A 13,912-nucleotide genomic window follows, 5' to 3' on the forward strand; every position below is an offset into this window, starting at 1 on the left:
ATATCTCGCAAAAAAAAAATTAAGCTGTTCCCCTCATCTCGATCATGTGATAAATGTGGAATCAGTGAGGATAAGACCCAGACATGCCCCGGAGCTTGGCCTCACTTCTCCCCTCTGACAAACAAAAGGGAGAAGGCTTTGTGACAGCGGCACAGTCACCGCCTCTTTCTATACATTATACTTAATTACTTTAATTTATCCAATTACGCACTGTGCGTCGCGGATTTGAGCGACGCCTACAAGTTGACTGGCTCGCAGTTGTGCGAGGGCAATAAAGGGAATGGGAATAAAGTTAACACTGTTGTCCTGAGTCTAACCTGCGTGCTGCAGGAAAGCAAAAGACCCCCCGGGGGTTTGTTTGGAAGTTAGCGGTAAAGTTTTCTATTAAACTACAATAAAAAAAAAACACTAGGATTTCTGTGTCTTTCAGTGAAACCTCGGCGCCCGCAGAGCAGAAGGGAAAAACTGTGTCCGTGCCAAAATCCAAATCTCAACACAGACAGGTACCTGCACGCGCTCACACAGGTTTTTACATCATTTAATAATAAACTATCTGCACGGTTTTTTTATGTTATGGAATAATCCAGGTGTTTTAATTTCGAGAAAGTGTAAAAAATAGTTTAGTTTATAACTCGCAGGACATTTGAAGTTGTTCAAGTTGCATACAAGTTGAAACAAAATGAAAAAAAAATGCTGAATAATAAAATCCGATGTTTTGCATTTAAATTAAAAAATAATAATAATAATATGTGAGATGCAAATGAAATGTGAAGATTCAAATACTTAATCCGTTGTAACCAAAATAGAAATAGAAGTTAGACGATGAAAAAGAGGGATGGTGTAATAAAAACCACCTCTTTTCACTTTGTTGAAATGTTATAAATATAGACGCGCACCTGTAGTCATTTTAAAACTGTAATTTTGACGAGTGAAATATTAATTCAGGATTAAATAGAGATGAAACGGTTGAAATTGTCTAATTTAAAAAGCGTCGTGTTTTGTTTTAAAAGGAGAAACAAATACATAAACAGGCCTGACATATTCCACTCTTAAAGGTCCATAACTTGCCTCGGGTATTTAAATTAAATACACCTGCAATAATCAAAGTAATTGTTAAGGTAAAAATAAAAATAGTTTTGAATTTGGTTTTTTTGCGCAAAAAAAGGCCCGAACACAGGTAACTGGGAAAATAAAGCTCTAAAACTGATGTTTTCTCTCGTCCTCGAGCATCTTATTCCAATCAGATATGCTTCTAAATTTAAGGGGAGGGTGACAAAAAAAAATAATTTCAGAGAAACTATTTAGCAAAGGGTTGATTTTAAAGTTTTATTTGTAAACATTAAATATTTCTTTCTCTCTAAAGTTTTTGAATTCGGCACCAAATGCGTTACAGAAGTTGTAAGTAGGTACATCATGATGGCAAAGATGTGGGCCTATACATCACACACACTCACACACACACACGCACTCACACGCACGCACACACACACAGTATAAGATGGAGCGTCTTAATTTTTCCAGAACCGTGTTAAATCATAGCTACCTATAGACGTTTATAAGACATAAAACATATAGACAACGTGCTCAGCATGAACTCGGGTTGTGGTTTTGAAGTCGTTTTAAATTGCACCATGCTAGTGTAGCTCTCGGGCAATATAGAAATAATAAATATATAGAAACGTTTATATTCAACAGCAACAATACTTACAGCACATACAAACAAGGAATGTCTGACAGTTTTACAAACACCATGGGTCCCTCATTTTCTATACAGATGAGATAATTCTTTTTTTTTTACTTTTTTTTTACTTTTTTTTGTCCCCCCACATATGCGTAAATACATAAAAGGAGTGCCATAACTACGAATCTGTATCAAATCTAGCAGACTACATAGTGTCCGGTATATATTATGTATAGACATCACCTCAGCAAGTGCCTATAAATGAAAGAAAGAGGAGAGGAAAAGTAAAAAGTCTAGAACATGCGTTGTCTTTTCTGGATACTTTTTGGGCACGTATAGGCACGAGTCAGAAAAAGAAAGAAAAATGAAATGTTTCCATTGTAACAAACTTTGTACATTGTTATAAACCGATGCGCTCGCCGCATCACATAATCTATCATAATATACAGTATGTGTGAGCGCGCGCGCGTCTGTGTGTGTGTGTGTGTGTGGTCATATACATGTGTGTGTGTATATATATTTATATAAATGGAATATATTACAACTGCTTTCAGTGATTGCAAAAACCGGATTTACTTTGTTGACCATTTGTTCTCTGGAGAGAGAGAGAGGAAATATTCGCCGTGTTGATTCACTCGTTTGGCACTCGGAAAAAAAACAAAATCAAAGAAAAAAGGCCAACACAGCAACCACACACTGTCTCTTCCTCCTGTTTTTATCCTTTTTTTGTGTGTGTGTGTCCCCAATGAAACATAATAGTGTACTCTGTTCTCTTTAACCTACGGAGCTTGCAAATGTGCAGAAAATAATAGCGTGAAAAATCGAGTCAAGTCTGACTCGAACAGTCTGTCTGTGGAAGTTCTTTGAGGTCTCGCTGTGGAGTCAGACTCAGAAAGGTAGGGTGTCGAGGAAAAGTTTGTCAATTATTGCCGGCGGAGGGACAAGGTCTTCTAGTTTTAGGTAAAAGATACGCTGCAGACCTTGGGTACATAGTGTGCGCAGTTCAGGGAGCTTTCCCAAAAGTTTTGACAAGTAGTTGGGACGATTCAATCCACCGCCACTGAACGTCACTTGATCTTTGAGGCAGTTCACGATCTTGTTTTGAAGATCCTCCACTCGTTTGGGTTCCTTGAGCCCGTGTCGTTCTGCAACACAACAGAAAGAAAATAAATACATGAAGAGAGAAGTCATTTCGAATCGTGCGTAAAAGCGCAGACAGAGTCTCTTCCCCCCTCTTTACGCACCTGTTACCATGGCCAGCGCTGCGATGCAGGAGAACGCTGAGATGTCAATGTTCATGCTCTGCAAGTTCGAGGAAAACTCCACGATTGAATCCACCCACTCCCCAAATCCACGGACGCACTGTAGCCGGTGCAACACGACTCCATTACAAAAAATAAGCTTGCCTTCCACTGGGTTGGACCTGCAATTAATAAGAAAATGCCATTAATTACGCATGGAAATAAACGGGGGAATTTAAGAGCCATTTAATTATTGAGCAGCTAATAAAAACCAAAGCAAGTGAAGCTTGAAGGAGTAGCTGATGATTGTCTAAAAACCAAGCATTGTTTTTTATATATATGTATTATATAATCACGCAGCTCACCTGTACGCCAGCCGCAGCACGAACAGTTCGAGGAAGGCGGATTCGAAGAGGAGATCTTGATCTTGCTTCGGTAAATCAGAGAAGCCGGGGATCTTCTCCGCCCAGCCCCGGATGATCTCCATGGAGCCCGTCAGGAGATCATAGAACTGCTGGATGTGCTGAGTGTTGTCTCCAGTCATTTGGTAGTCAGGGTTAGCCTGAAACTGGAATTTAATTTAAACAGCGCCTTAATGAGGTCCTTTAAAATATATAATCCGTGAAATTGCAAATGCCCATTTCCAAGACAGTGAGGGAGAAAGGAAGAGAGAGGGCGCCTTTTTTTTTTTACTGTTAAATTCATGTCCTCTTTTTTATTGAGTTCTCCATTTCAGTGCAATTTACTTAGGGGAAAAAATATGCCACATTTAAAGGCTGACAAAGTTAAGAAGGCAGCGGTCTATTACAGAAAAGTTTTAAAGTAATAAAGTGTTACATAAAAGCAGGAATAAATAACAAAGGACATAAATCATGTTGTTCTTCTTTTTCCCACATGAGAGAATAGTTGCTGCCTCTTTCCTCCTTTTCCTTCTTTTTTTTTTTTTTTAAGTTTTATGCGTATTTGCAGGACGGTGGTGCTTCACTTACTCTGGAGTAATCCAAAGCAGACATGGAGGGGTTCGAGTCCACATGGGCCCTGACAAGTGCGCTTATGAGGCTCACTGGCGGCGAGGGTGGGGACGACTCCTGTGGACTTTTGGGTTTGGATGGTAAACGTCCTCTCCGACCTTTGAGGCTATCCGTTCGGACAACTGCGTTTAGGACAAACACAGGACAAAGTTTATAATGTTGGAAAAAAATATAGATTTGTGTCGTGCGTAAAAAACTTGGAACCAAATCTGAAAATAATTACTGTATATTCAAAAGTCTCTTAATGCACTATAGTCTAAAATAATTTAATGTATGAATTAAACATACCTTCTCTCACCATTCCGACGACAAGGCACTTCTGGAAACGGCAGAACTGGCAACGATTTCTTCGGCGTTTGTCAACAGGACAGTTTTTATTTGCTAAACACACGTATTTTGCATTTTTCTGGACGGTGCGCTGGTGGAGAAAAGGAGGGAGGAAAAACAACACAATGTCACTCTGTGGGCCTGTTTTTGATAAATAAAATACATGTAGTAGGAGAGGAATAAAACGATATGATATCTGTGTGATCTGCTGTGAGAAGCAACAAAGGGAACTCACAGCAGACATTTTTTTTCGTATTTTATTCACTCCTTTGAGATCTGTGTGTCATATTAAGTGTTATTTTAAGACACATTTAGCTGCTACTTAATTACACTAAGCTTATTGTGTAATGTTAATTGTTATTCTTATTTTTTTTGGAACACAATTGATCAAACTTTGAGTGCTGATTCATGATTTATGTGCAAGCCCACCTTGAAAAATCCTTTGCAGCCTTCGCAGGTTCTCACGCCATAATGCTGGCAGGCTGCGTTGTCCCCACACACCGCACACAGACCCTCGTTTGACGGAGATCCTCGGGACGGGGGCGATGGCACTTGGCTGTCCACCAGCTGGTGCCCGTGTCCGAGCTGCAGGGAGTGAGGGAAGGACAGAGCCGCCTGTTTCCTGATGGCGCTGGGCACAGCGAAGCTCTGGCCGTCCAGGCCGCGGTGCGCGCCCGGGTTGTCGTGGTTCATGGAGACGTGCAGCGGCCCGTCGAAGCGCATCTGACAGCTGGAGACGGGCGTGCCGGGCGGCGACTGCTTGAAGGAGAACAGCGACAGCCTCGACACCGGATTCTTGCGCTGGTCCATCATGTGAGACGTGGCCGCAACATAGTTCTGGTGGAAACTGTGCAGGGAGCCCGGGTCCTCCCACATGTGATTAGGCTGAACTTGGAAGTTTGGCGTACTTGGAGCATGAGGCGAGGCAGTTTTGAAGTACATAGGCCCAGAGTGAGCCATCATTTCTTCTGACTGAGGCGGCAGGTGGCTCTGCTGATGGTAGCTGTGCATCTGGACGTCCTCCACTTTGATGGAGGATTGCTCTCCAGCGTGGGGCATCTGATACAGACAGGGCGGTTTCACGTCGTAACCGGTATTGTAGTTGTCCATGAAAGTGCTGAAACTCGGGAGAGAAGTGGTGGCTGTGATCTCAGTGTTGGTCAAGTCCATGCTAAACTTAACAAACTCGGGTGTTAGGAAGTCGCAGCTGTATTCTCCTGCGGTGTGGCAGCTATAGCTCTGGGAGGCAGGGCTGGCTCCTTGAGGTGATGATCCATACTGAGCCTGAACGCAGGGCATGGCTGCAAACACAAAGTCTGAATTCAGTTTTACACTTAAATCAATTCAATGTAATTTTTACTCTTTAAAAACAGCACTTCTATGTGTCATCTCATAATAATAACATGGCATTAAAAACAAACAAACAGTTATTTAGTATTTGTAAAAAAATTTCCATATCATACCTCAAGCCTTCTTACAGTTTTTCGGTGACACTTGAAATGGATACTGTCAGGACTTGTGTGCGCGTTCGGATTGGAAAAGGCGACTGTGTTCTGGATCGTCCCCTATTAAAACACAACAACCCTGACATTTACCACAGTGTAAAAATAAAGCATCTAAAAATGAACACAGAATTCAACGTGTTCGACATTTGTGCACAAACTATACGCTGCAACATATTTGTAAATCTAAATAGATGCATGATAAAAAAAAAAAAAAATGTGCATATATAAATTAAACGTAAACTCTTCATATAAAATGTTTGCCACTGGAATAATAAACTTTGCGCATCCGTGACAACTTCTTGCAAAACAGAAGGCAGGAATTTCTTCAGTTGCAGCTGTTCAGTTGGTGCACTTTAAAAGGTAAAGTCAGAGGAAGCAAACATTTGGATCATTTCTTGCATGCAAAGCAAGATTATCCTGCTTTAAAATAAAAAAAAAAGAGAGGAAAAAAATAAAAGGATGTAAAATCTTACCTCTTTCACATCAGGATCGTGGCTCTCAATCCATGCGATAAGCATACAGGGGGTAATCATCAATTTGTGTAAAAGCTCCCACTCATGAGCGTCAGTAATGCCAGGCGAGCGCATGCAGCATCGCGTGTGACTCCGCACTGACACAAGCTTCGACTACCCCAGTCTGGCCAATGTGGCTTTGTTTATGTGAGCTCTGGATACCGTGGCCCACGTGTTTCACACCGTGACGTCATCGGCGTCGACAGCGACACGGACCAATCGGCGAGGCGGCGTCCTCAAGCCCCAGTTCTTGTGGTGAACAGTGTGATTGTGTGTGTGTGTGTGCGTGTGTGTGGCTTGTGGTATGTGTCTCCTATGTTACTTCCCACATGGACATTAGCAGAGATGAGGGTAAACCCACCTCACACACACACACACAGGGAATTTCATATCATCACATTAAACTGTGATGTGATTTCATAGTTTTGTCTGCAAATGAAATGATATTCTGCTAATTTATGCGCATATAATTATTTATTTTCATGTCACCACTGTAGCTGGACAACACTCTGTAGGTTTAATATCATACTTGAAATACTTTTCTCTGACTAGTATTATGCCAAGTATATCAAGCAGTGTATATATTGGTACATCTTGGCATATTAGGTGAGGGTAATATGCCTTGTGTGTGTGTGTGTGTATGTGTGTGGGAGGGTTCAATATTATTCTTCGTTATCCTCTGACAGGATTTCTTGTATTTTCAATTGTGTTCCAAATTTAGACCTCAGATTGGGTGGGGTCTGCCTATTCATAGAGCTGCTAGTGTATATGTATGCTGCTGCTGGAGGAGGAGGAGGAGGAGGAGGAGGAGGAAGGAGGGTAATTAGTGGACCTGTAGCCAGTTGTCATGGGGGAACCAATTTCGTTCCCCAGAGAGGGAAACGTGATAGGAGAATGCAGAATGGAGAGTGACGCAGAAAAACGCTTAAGGTGACGCAGTCGCCAAAATAATCTTTCGGCCTTATTGTTCTGCAGCGATGGAATTACTGATCTCGCTGTAATCTTACACCAACACCTGGCGAGCCAATCACGTTGGCCTACATTTACTTCTGCATGCATATTGGTCTGGGCAGCGAGCCAAGAGGGGAGAGAGCATGTACCAAAAAACTACATGTGTAGAGATGTGGGCCCACGTGTGTGTGTTTATGTGCGTGTGTGTGTAACAGCAGCCAGAATCACAGCAGAATCACAACATTGCGTGTGTTATTCCTGGAGGTCTTGAGTCTTTGTCACACAAACCACAGAACAGACATGAGTCTCAGAGTGGTGTTCTTGTTTTGCTCTGTACCCAGAGCACATGAGGACAGAGTGTGCATGGGAGGTGAGGGGTGTGTGTGCGTGTGTGTGTGGGGTAACTGTATATGATAGTTACTCTCACCTCTAGAGGTCACTATTGTTCACCAGCCATACATCAAACAGCCTCCTGCTCCTTTACAATTAACCTTTTAATTAGCCCTAAACCCATTAAGGCAGCGTGGTCACGCCCAGTCCTTTCCAGGTGGCCATAATGGCAGGATTTCTAAATGACTGAATACACTCAATGTATTGTGAATACTCGCAGAAATATTATTGTCTTTTGCCAGTGTGATTTAAATGGTTGTAATTACACCGACACGTTCCCGGGCGTCCACGAATGCTGGTTGTGACAACACACTTCACAGCAGGCGTCTAGTGTAGTTCGACACCTGCAACTTACAGGAGAAATCTACTGACTGATGTGAGGCGCGCACGCGTCTGAAAACAGCTGTTGCCATGGGCGCTGCATTGGTCCACACTGCCTGCGTGCCATCCATTCAGCAGTTAGATTCCAAATGAAAACACAATTAACAGTTTAATTGGCCATTTCACCCAAGAATAATTAACTTCCCCCATTTATGTGCCCGATTAATTGACAGCCATTTGAAGGAGAGAAGCTGGTTTCATCACAGAGAAGTTGTTCCGTGTGATGATGCTTCGAACTTTGAGGAAATGTTTACATCACTGTGGGAGTGTGTGTGTGTGTGTGTCTGACGTACATCAGCATATTTGGTTTTTGCTCCTTTATGCTTCCATTCCATTACACTTAAGTGGTAAATATTATAGGGTTTTTTCCTTCCCTCCATATTTATGTCGAGCACCGTCAGGTACTTAAGATTACATTAAGACTTTACATACAGATGATGATGAGCTCATTAAATGTAATGATATGTGACAGACTAAATAGTATATTAAGTCTTAAGACTTAATTGCCTCCGCCGTGATCGGCTGCAGTATCAAAAATGCTGTCAAATATTGTTTGTCAGGAAAAAAAATTATCCAATATCGTATTCAAACAGACACAGATTGTCTGTATGTTGTTATATTTGTATTTTAATACTCGCTGTGATAGACTGGCAACCTCAACCAGTGTCGTCTGGGATCGGATTGGATTATAGCTGGGATTAGCTTTACTTGACCGAAGTATGATTTGACGAGTTTGAGAAAAGTAAGAACTAAAATTTTAGTAAGTTTTACATTTTGAAACTGGATTTAATAGACAGGAGAGAATTGTCAATTGTGGGTAGTTTGCAGAACCCACCGGCCGCTCATTTCTGCAAGCCTCATTTCGTCGTCTTAGCACCAGCAGGTATCAAACTTTGTCAGAATTGAACAGTCCAACCCTGAAGGCATCCCTTTGCTCAGTGTCTTCTTTCCATTTCTAGATTCCCACTTTACAAGCTTAAATGTCTACTTAATATGCTTTAATGCCTGCTCTTTAGAGCCAGGGAGCACTTCATCACTTTTATACACCTTTATATAACACACTGTTAACTAGCAATGCCTTATGGAACAGCTTGTCTTGCAGCTGGAAGGCGCCACCATGGCATGATGGAGGTACCTGTTCACCATTCACAATGAGACAGTAAATTGGGAATAGAGGCCTCTGAATACTGCTGCCGTCTATATCAGTCAGCGATGAATATTCATGAATCACAGTGTCATGACATGGTCTGTAATTGGCAGCAACATTAGCAATGACACTGCTGGTATCAAGTCCCTGCATATTCATGTGGTGGGGCAATATTTTCTTGTGGTGCTGGTTTTTTTCCCCCTCTTTCTCTCGCTCGCTCTGCTCTCCTGAAAGTGAAAATGTATTCTGAAGCTGCAGGTGTCCTGGTGCCACAATCAATTGCTGGCTGGATTGTGCCCCAGTGAAAATCAGACAAACCATTAGTTTCTTTGTCATTCTCTTTGATTAATAACATATCTGAATTCTAAAAGGCTGGCAGGACTCTAAATAGTGTAGAGTGAATCTCTTTGTAATAGTTATGAATGTGGGAGCCTAAAGGAGTCATATGCTCTGACATTGCCCTTGGCCAAGGCTTTTAAAAAAGATCACTGCTAACATGTATTGCTTAATTTAAAAGGGATTAACCCCAGATTATTTAATGATGCTCACACTGGAATGTTCTTCTGATATAACACACAGTTTCACTGTTATCTAACTTGTCCATGTAGATTCTGCAGCTGTACAGACACGAGCCCGCTCACAGAGACCGTTCACTGATGCTAGGCACAATGGGCAGATTTCTTTTTGTACTGGAATCTGCTGAACATCTATCTTGGCCGCACTTAAGTGTTCTAGAATGGATAATGAGGAATTTGGATGATGATTTGCCAACGCTTTTCTCTTCAAAGCAGCTTTCTCCTCGTGGCCATCCCAGCTGTGGTGTGAGGAAGTGGAAGAGGCAGCACTGAGATGATGAAGAAGAAGAAGATGGGAGCAGTGTTGACAACAAAGTGAGTTCCACACACACACGGCATCAGTCATGTTTCAAGTATTATGTGGAACATATAGCTGAATATACTATTGGTATGTTTGTTTAAGTTTTTACTGCTGCCAATCCCAGCTGACATAGGGCAAAAGGCAGGGATACCATTCACTCTTACACTCACACCTACAGTCAATTTAGATTATCTAATTTGCCTAACCCACAGATCTGCATCATGCAGAGAAGCCCTTACTCCCACCAGGTCATGGACCTGTGTTTTCTTGCTGCAAAGGCAATAGTGCTAACCACCACATCGACCGCAATTTTAACTGCTTAAAATTGTTGTATTGAGTTATTTCTTTATATTGTTTTTTTTATCAATAGATATGTTTTACATTGTAAATATGTTTGTATTACAAGCTATAAAAAAAAACACTTTATTTTGAAATTCTGTGAAATATCTACCCCCCCCCAAAAAACCCACTTTATAATAACTATGCATCAATAAATATTGAATTCATAGTTTATATGATAGTTTATATGTAGTTTATAAACACAGTTATAAATGATTTACTCATCCCATCCAAATAGCTGCTGTACTCAAGCAGCCAATCAGCATCCACCTCCAACAAACCAGCTCTTTGATTGACTTACAAAGGACTGCTCTCTCACCTCTGTGTGTGTTCAGCAGTCGCTCAGTACATGCCAACACATCAGCACACGAGTAAAACATTTATAACTGTGGTAATACTGTTATAAATTACATACTAGTGAGTATTCATGCGTTTTAAATGATGAATTCAATATGTATCAATGCTTAACTAATGCTAATAGCGTGTACTTTAAATTTATAAATCGTTACCAAAATGGAGTAGTATGGCTATGCCCACATGTATGCGATGCATAAACCAGCTTTAAAACATCTGTTTTTGGGAACTTCATCAGTTTAAGGACACCTTAAAGCGCTGATTTGAGTTGACGACAACATCTCTGGTATGCGAGGGCCATTGTCATTTTCTGACGTGCCTGTGAAAGGGAAATGTGAGCGAAGGAGCGCTCCGTTTGTTGCAATTTGCAGTCTCACCATTAGATTTCACTAATGCTCACACACTGGACCTTTTCGGAGCACCAGTAGTAGAGCGGTGTAAAAAAAAAAATCCTGCACAACTTTATCATCTGCATGTTACTCTCCATCAACATGTTAGAATAAACTTTGGGAAAAAGTAAAGAAAAATAATAATAGTCCACATGCAGCTGAATGCAGCTGAAGTGCTGAACAAGGCCCACTGCATTCACTTTCTCCCAGCCATGGATCACATACAGTACACTGCCTTTTTTTTTCCCTGTTGATCACCAGCTGGGCTGTGTCTGCACACAGCAGTAGGTGGCATGGCATTCCACAGGCAGGTAATAGAACTTGCTGCCACAGTGTGTGTGTTTTATAGTATAATTCAAGTTATTCAGGTGAGGCTCTCCTTAGTGCTGCAGAGGAATGTTTCTGGATGTGTTACTGCGAATGCTTTAATTAGGATTACATGTGTTTTAATTTCAATCCTTCTTTAATTATGTCAGCATATTTTTATTCTGTCAATCCCGAACTTTAGATTGGATGAATGTTATTAAGCATCTCTTGGGGGGGGGAAATGACTTCAGTGATGTTGCATCCTCTGCACTACCTCCTCGTCTTTCTAATAAATGGTAGATTGTGTACTGTATACACAGTGCATTTGTAATGTGCACATGACTAACAACCGCAGTGAATTTGAGCATGGGTGTCATTTATCTCTCCCTGCTTTGCTTATTTTAGATAATCCTGAACCATCATCTTCTTTACTAACAAGTTTCGCAATTAGTCGCCTTTGTTTGTTAACGCGTCCCGGCACCATTCGTCTGTGTGCCACATGCAGATTTTGTGATTAATCTGGAAAGACAGTGTTTTTGAAATGTTATTGCGTGTGGAATGTAAACAAGCGTGTGATGTATTGTCTTTTATTGCTTGACGGTGTCTGACAGTTTTGTCACCGAAAATGCATGGCTTCCTTCGTACTAAATCCATCATGAGGAATATAAAGACATATGCATAATAATGAAACACATTTATTAATATGTACTGTCCCCCGGAGTCATATGACAATGAAATGGATGACTGGTTTCCTTTTTGCATGGATGCTGTGTGTTGCATGTGGAAGCAGCTGAACAGGTAAGAATAGTCTGCATGGATGAGCTCTTGTCCTGACCAGGTCAGACTTTTGGATAATATTTCCTGAATAGTCGGCCATGGGAATTCCCAGACCACAAATGAATTGATCTTAATAGTGTCATCTTCTTCTTTCAGCTTCTGCCTTTTTGGGGTCACCACAGAGCATATTTGATTTGGCAGAGATTGTTTTTATGCCAGAAAGGTCACAAGAGGTTGTGAGGTTGCTGCAGTCACCTCAGCACCCCCTACTGACAAGGGGTGGAAGTTCTAGGAATGTAAATCTTTGGGTGTCTCACGATTCGATTCCGATTCTTAGGGTCACGATTCGATTCAACCAATTCGATTCATACAATTCTTGATTCAAAAATAGATACAGTGCATAGTTTGTTAAGGCAAATTATGGCATCATAACAATACAGTTTGTATAAGATAATGTGATAATTTGATCACACAAAGGCAACCTTAAGACAAAAGTTAACATTTATTCATTAAAAAAAAATAAAAACTTACTTACTGTACAAAAAAATAACTTGCATATATAAAAGCTTAGGCTAGCTGACATTTTCTCCCAGAAGTTACAAAAAAAAACTACACAAATAACACGAATGTGTGGTTTTTCAAAATAGAAACTTACATTTTGTGTTGTTTTTTTCCTCCAAAAATCGTTTTTTGAAGTTTATGAATTGATTCAGAATCGTTGATGATTAGAATTGCGATTCCTATGTCCATTTTTCCCCCACCCCTAGGTGGAACACAAAGTGTGTAAATAGCTGGTTGTTTTTCCTCCTTTTTTAAAATCAGAAATTGATTTATTGTTTTCTTTTCAGTTGTCCGATAAAACATGTTTGAAGTACGTTGAATTATTACTTTCAGCTATCTAACGTGATGACATCAGCACACTCTGGATTCTGCATTTCTTGTTCCGAGTGTGTCGGGTTTTGAAGCCCTCATTAGCCAAGGAGCAAATGTTAGCTGCTGACACTACGTTAAATATGTTCATAAACGGAATAATGTTTGTTTCACGTTAAAGTGTGTTGCTTTGGTTGCTTTAACATCGTTCATTCCCTCATCCTAAACATGTTTCCTTATAGCTCTCGATGCGAGTTGAAGGAAGTAAACTGTGCTGGTACAGAGTCTTGCAGGCTGTATACTACAGCATATAGTAACACCCCTTGGCAAACTTATGTTCCTGCATGCATGCAAATACTCTTTCCTGATGCAAACCTCTCATTTATCCAGACTTGGGACCGGCACTAGGAGCAGGTGGAATTACCCTATGGTGTGCCAGCTCTACCAACTGAGCTATCCCGGGTCCAGACCTACATTATGATAAATGTAGGTCAAAGATGAATTTGAGACTGTATGACTGTGTTTCTGCTGTAAATACTAATTACTGTACTAGCAGTGTTATTCTGTGATGGATAATAATTCTTAGGAATTACAAATGTAATTTTATTATGAAAAAAAAGTTAAAGCTGGGTTAAGGAATTCTTTTGACTCTGGCATGTCTCTGATTGCATTGTACCGTATTCAACTGTTGCAAACACAACAGTTCCACTGATTTTGGCTTTTTCATTGCAGATGGACGCTCGTTCCTGGTGTTGCGTAACCTCCTTGCTATTGTGATGGAAGCCGTCCCTCTTGGGGCTTAATCTGTAAGTTGCTCCACTATGATGTTTAGAGG

The 13,912-nt window shown here is 40.9% G+C and overlaps 1 protein-coding gene across 1 annotated transcript; it reads right to left on the minus strand.

Moving 5' to 3' along the window:
- Positions 1–1,715: 1,715 nt before the first annotated feature.
- Positions 1,716–5,579, minus strand: nr4a2a (nuclear receptor subfamily 4, group A, member 2a; the record flags this gene model as incomplete). Its single annotated transcript, XM_083908533.1, has 6 exons — positions 1,716–2,826; positions 2,926–3,104; positions 3,288–3,490; positions 3,912–4,075; positions 4,242–4,371; positions 4,710–5,579. The coding sequence occupies 6 exons, from the start codon at positions 5,577–5,579 to the stop codon at positions 2,570–2,572; spliced, it is 1,803 nt and encodes a 600-aa protein (XP_083764659.1). The 3' UTR covers positions 1,716–2,569.
- Between the last annotated feature and the right edge of the window lie 8,333 nt (positions 5,580–13,912).

The sequence above is a fragment of the Microchirus variegatus genome (genome assembly GCF_963457635.1).
Source record: "Microchirus variegatus genome assembly, chromosome: 22".
Taxonomy (NCBI): Eukaryota; Metazoa; Chordata; class Actinopteri; order Pleuronectiformes; family Soleidae; genus Microchirus; species Microchirus variegatus.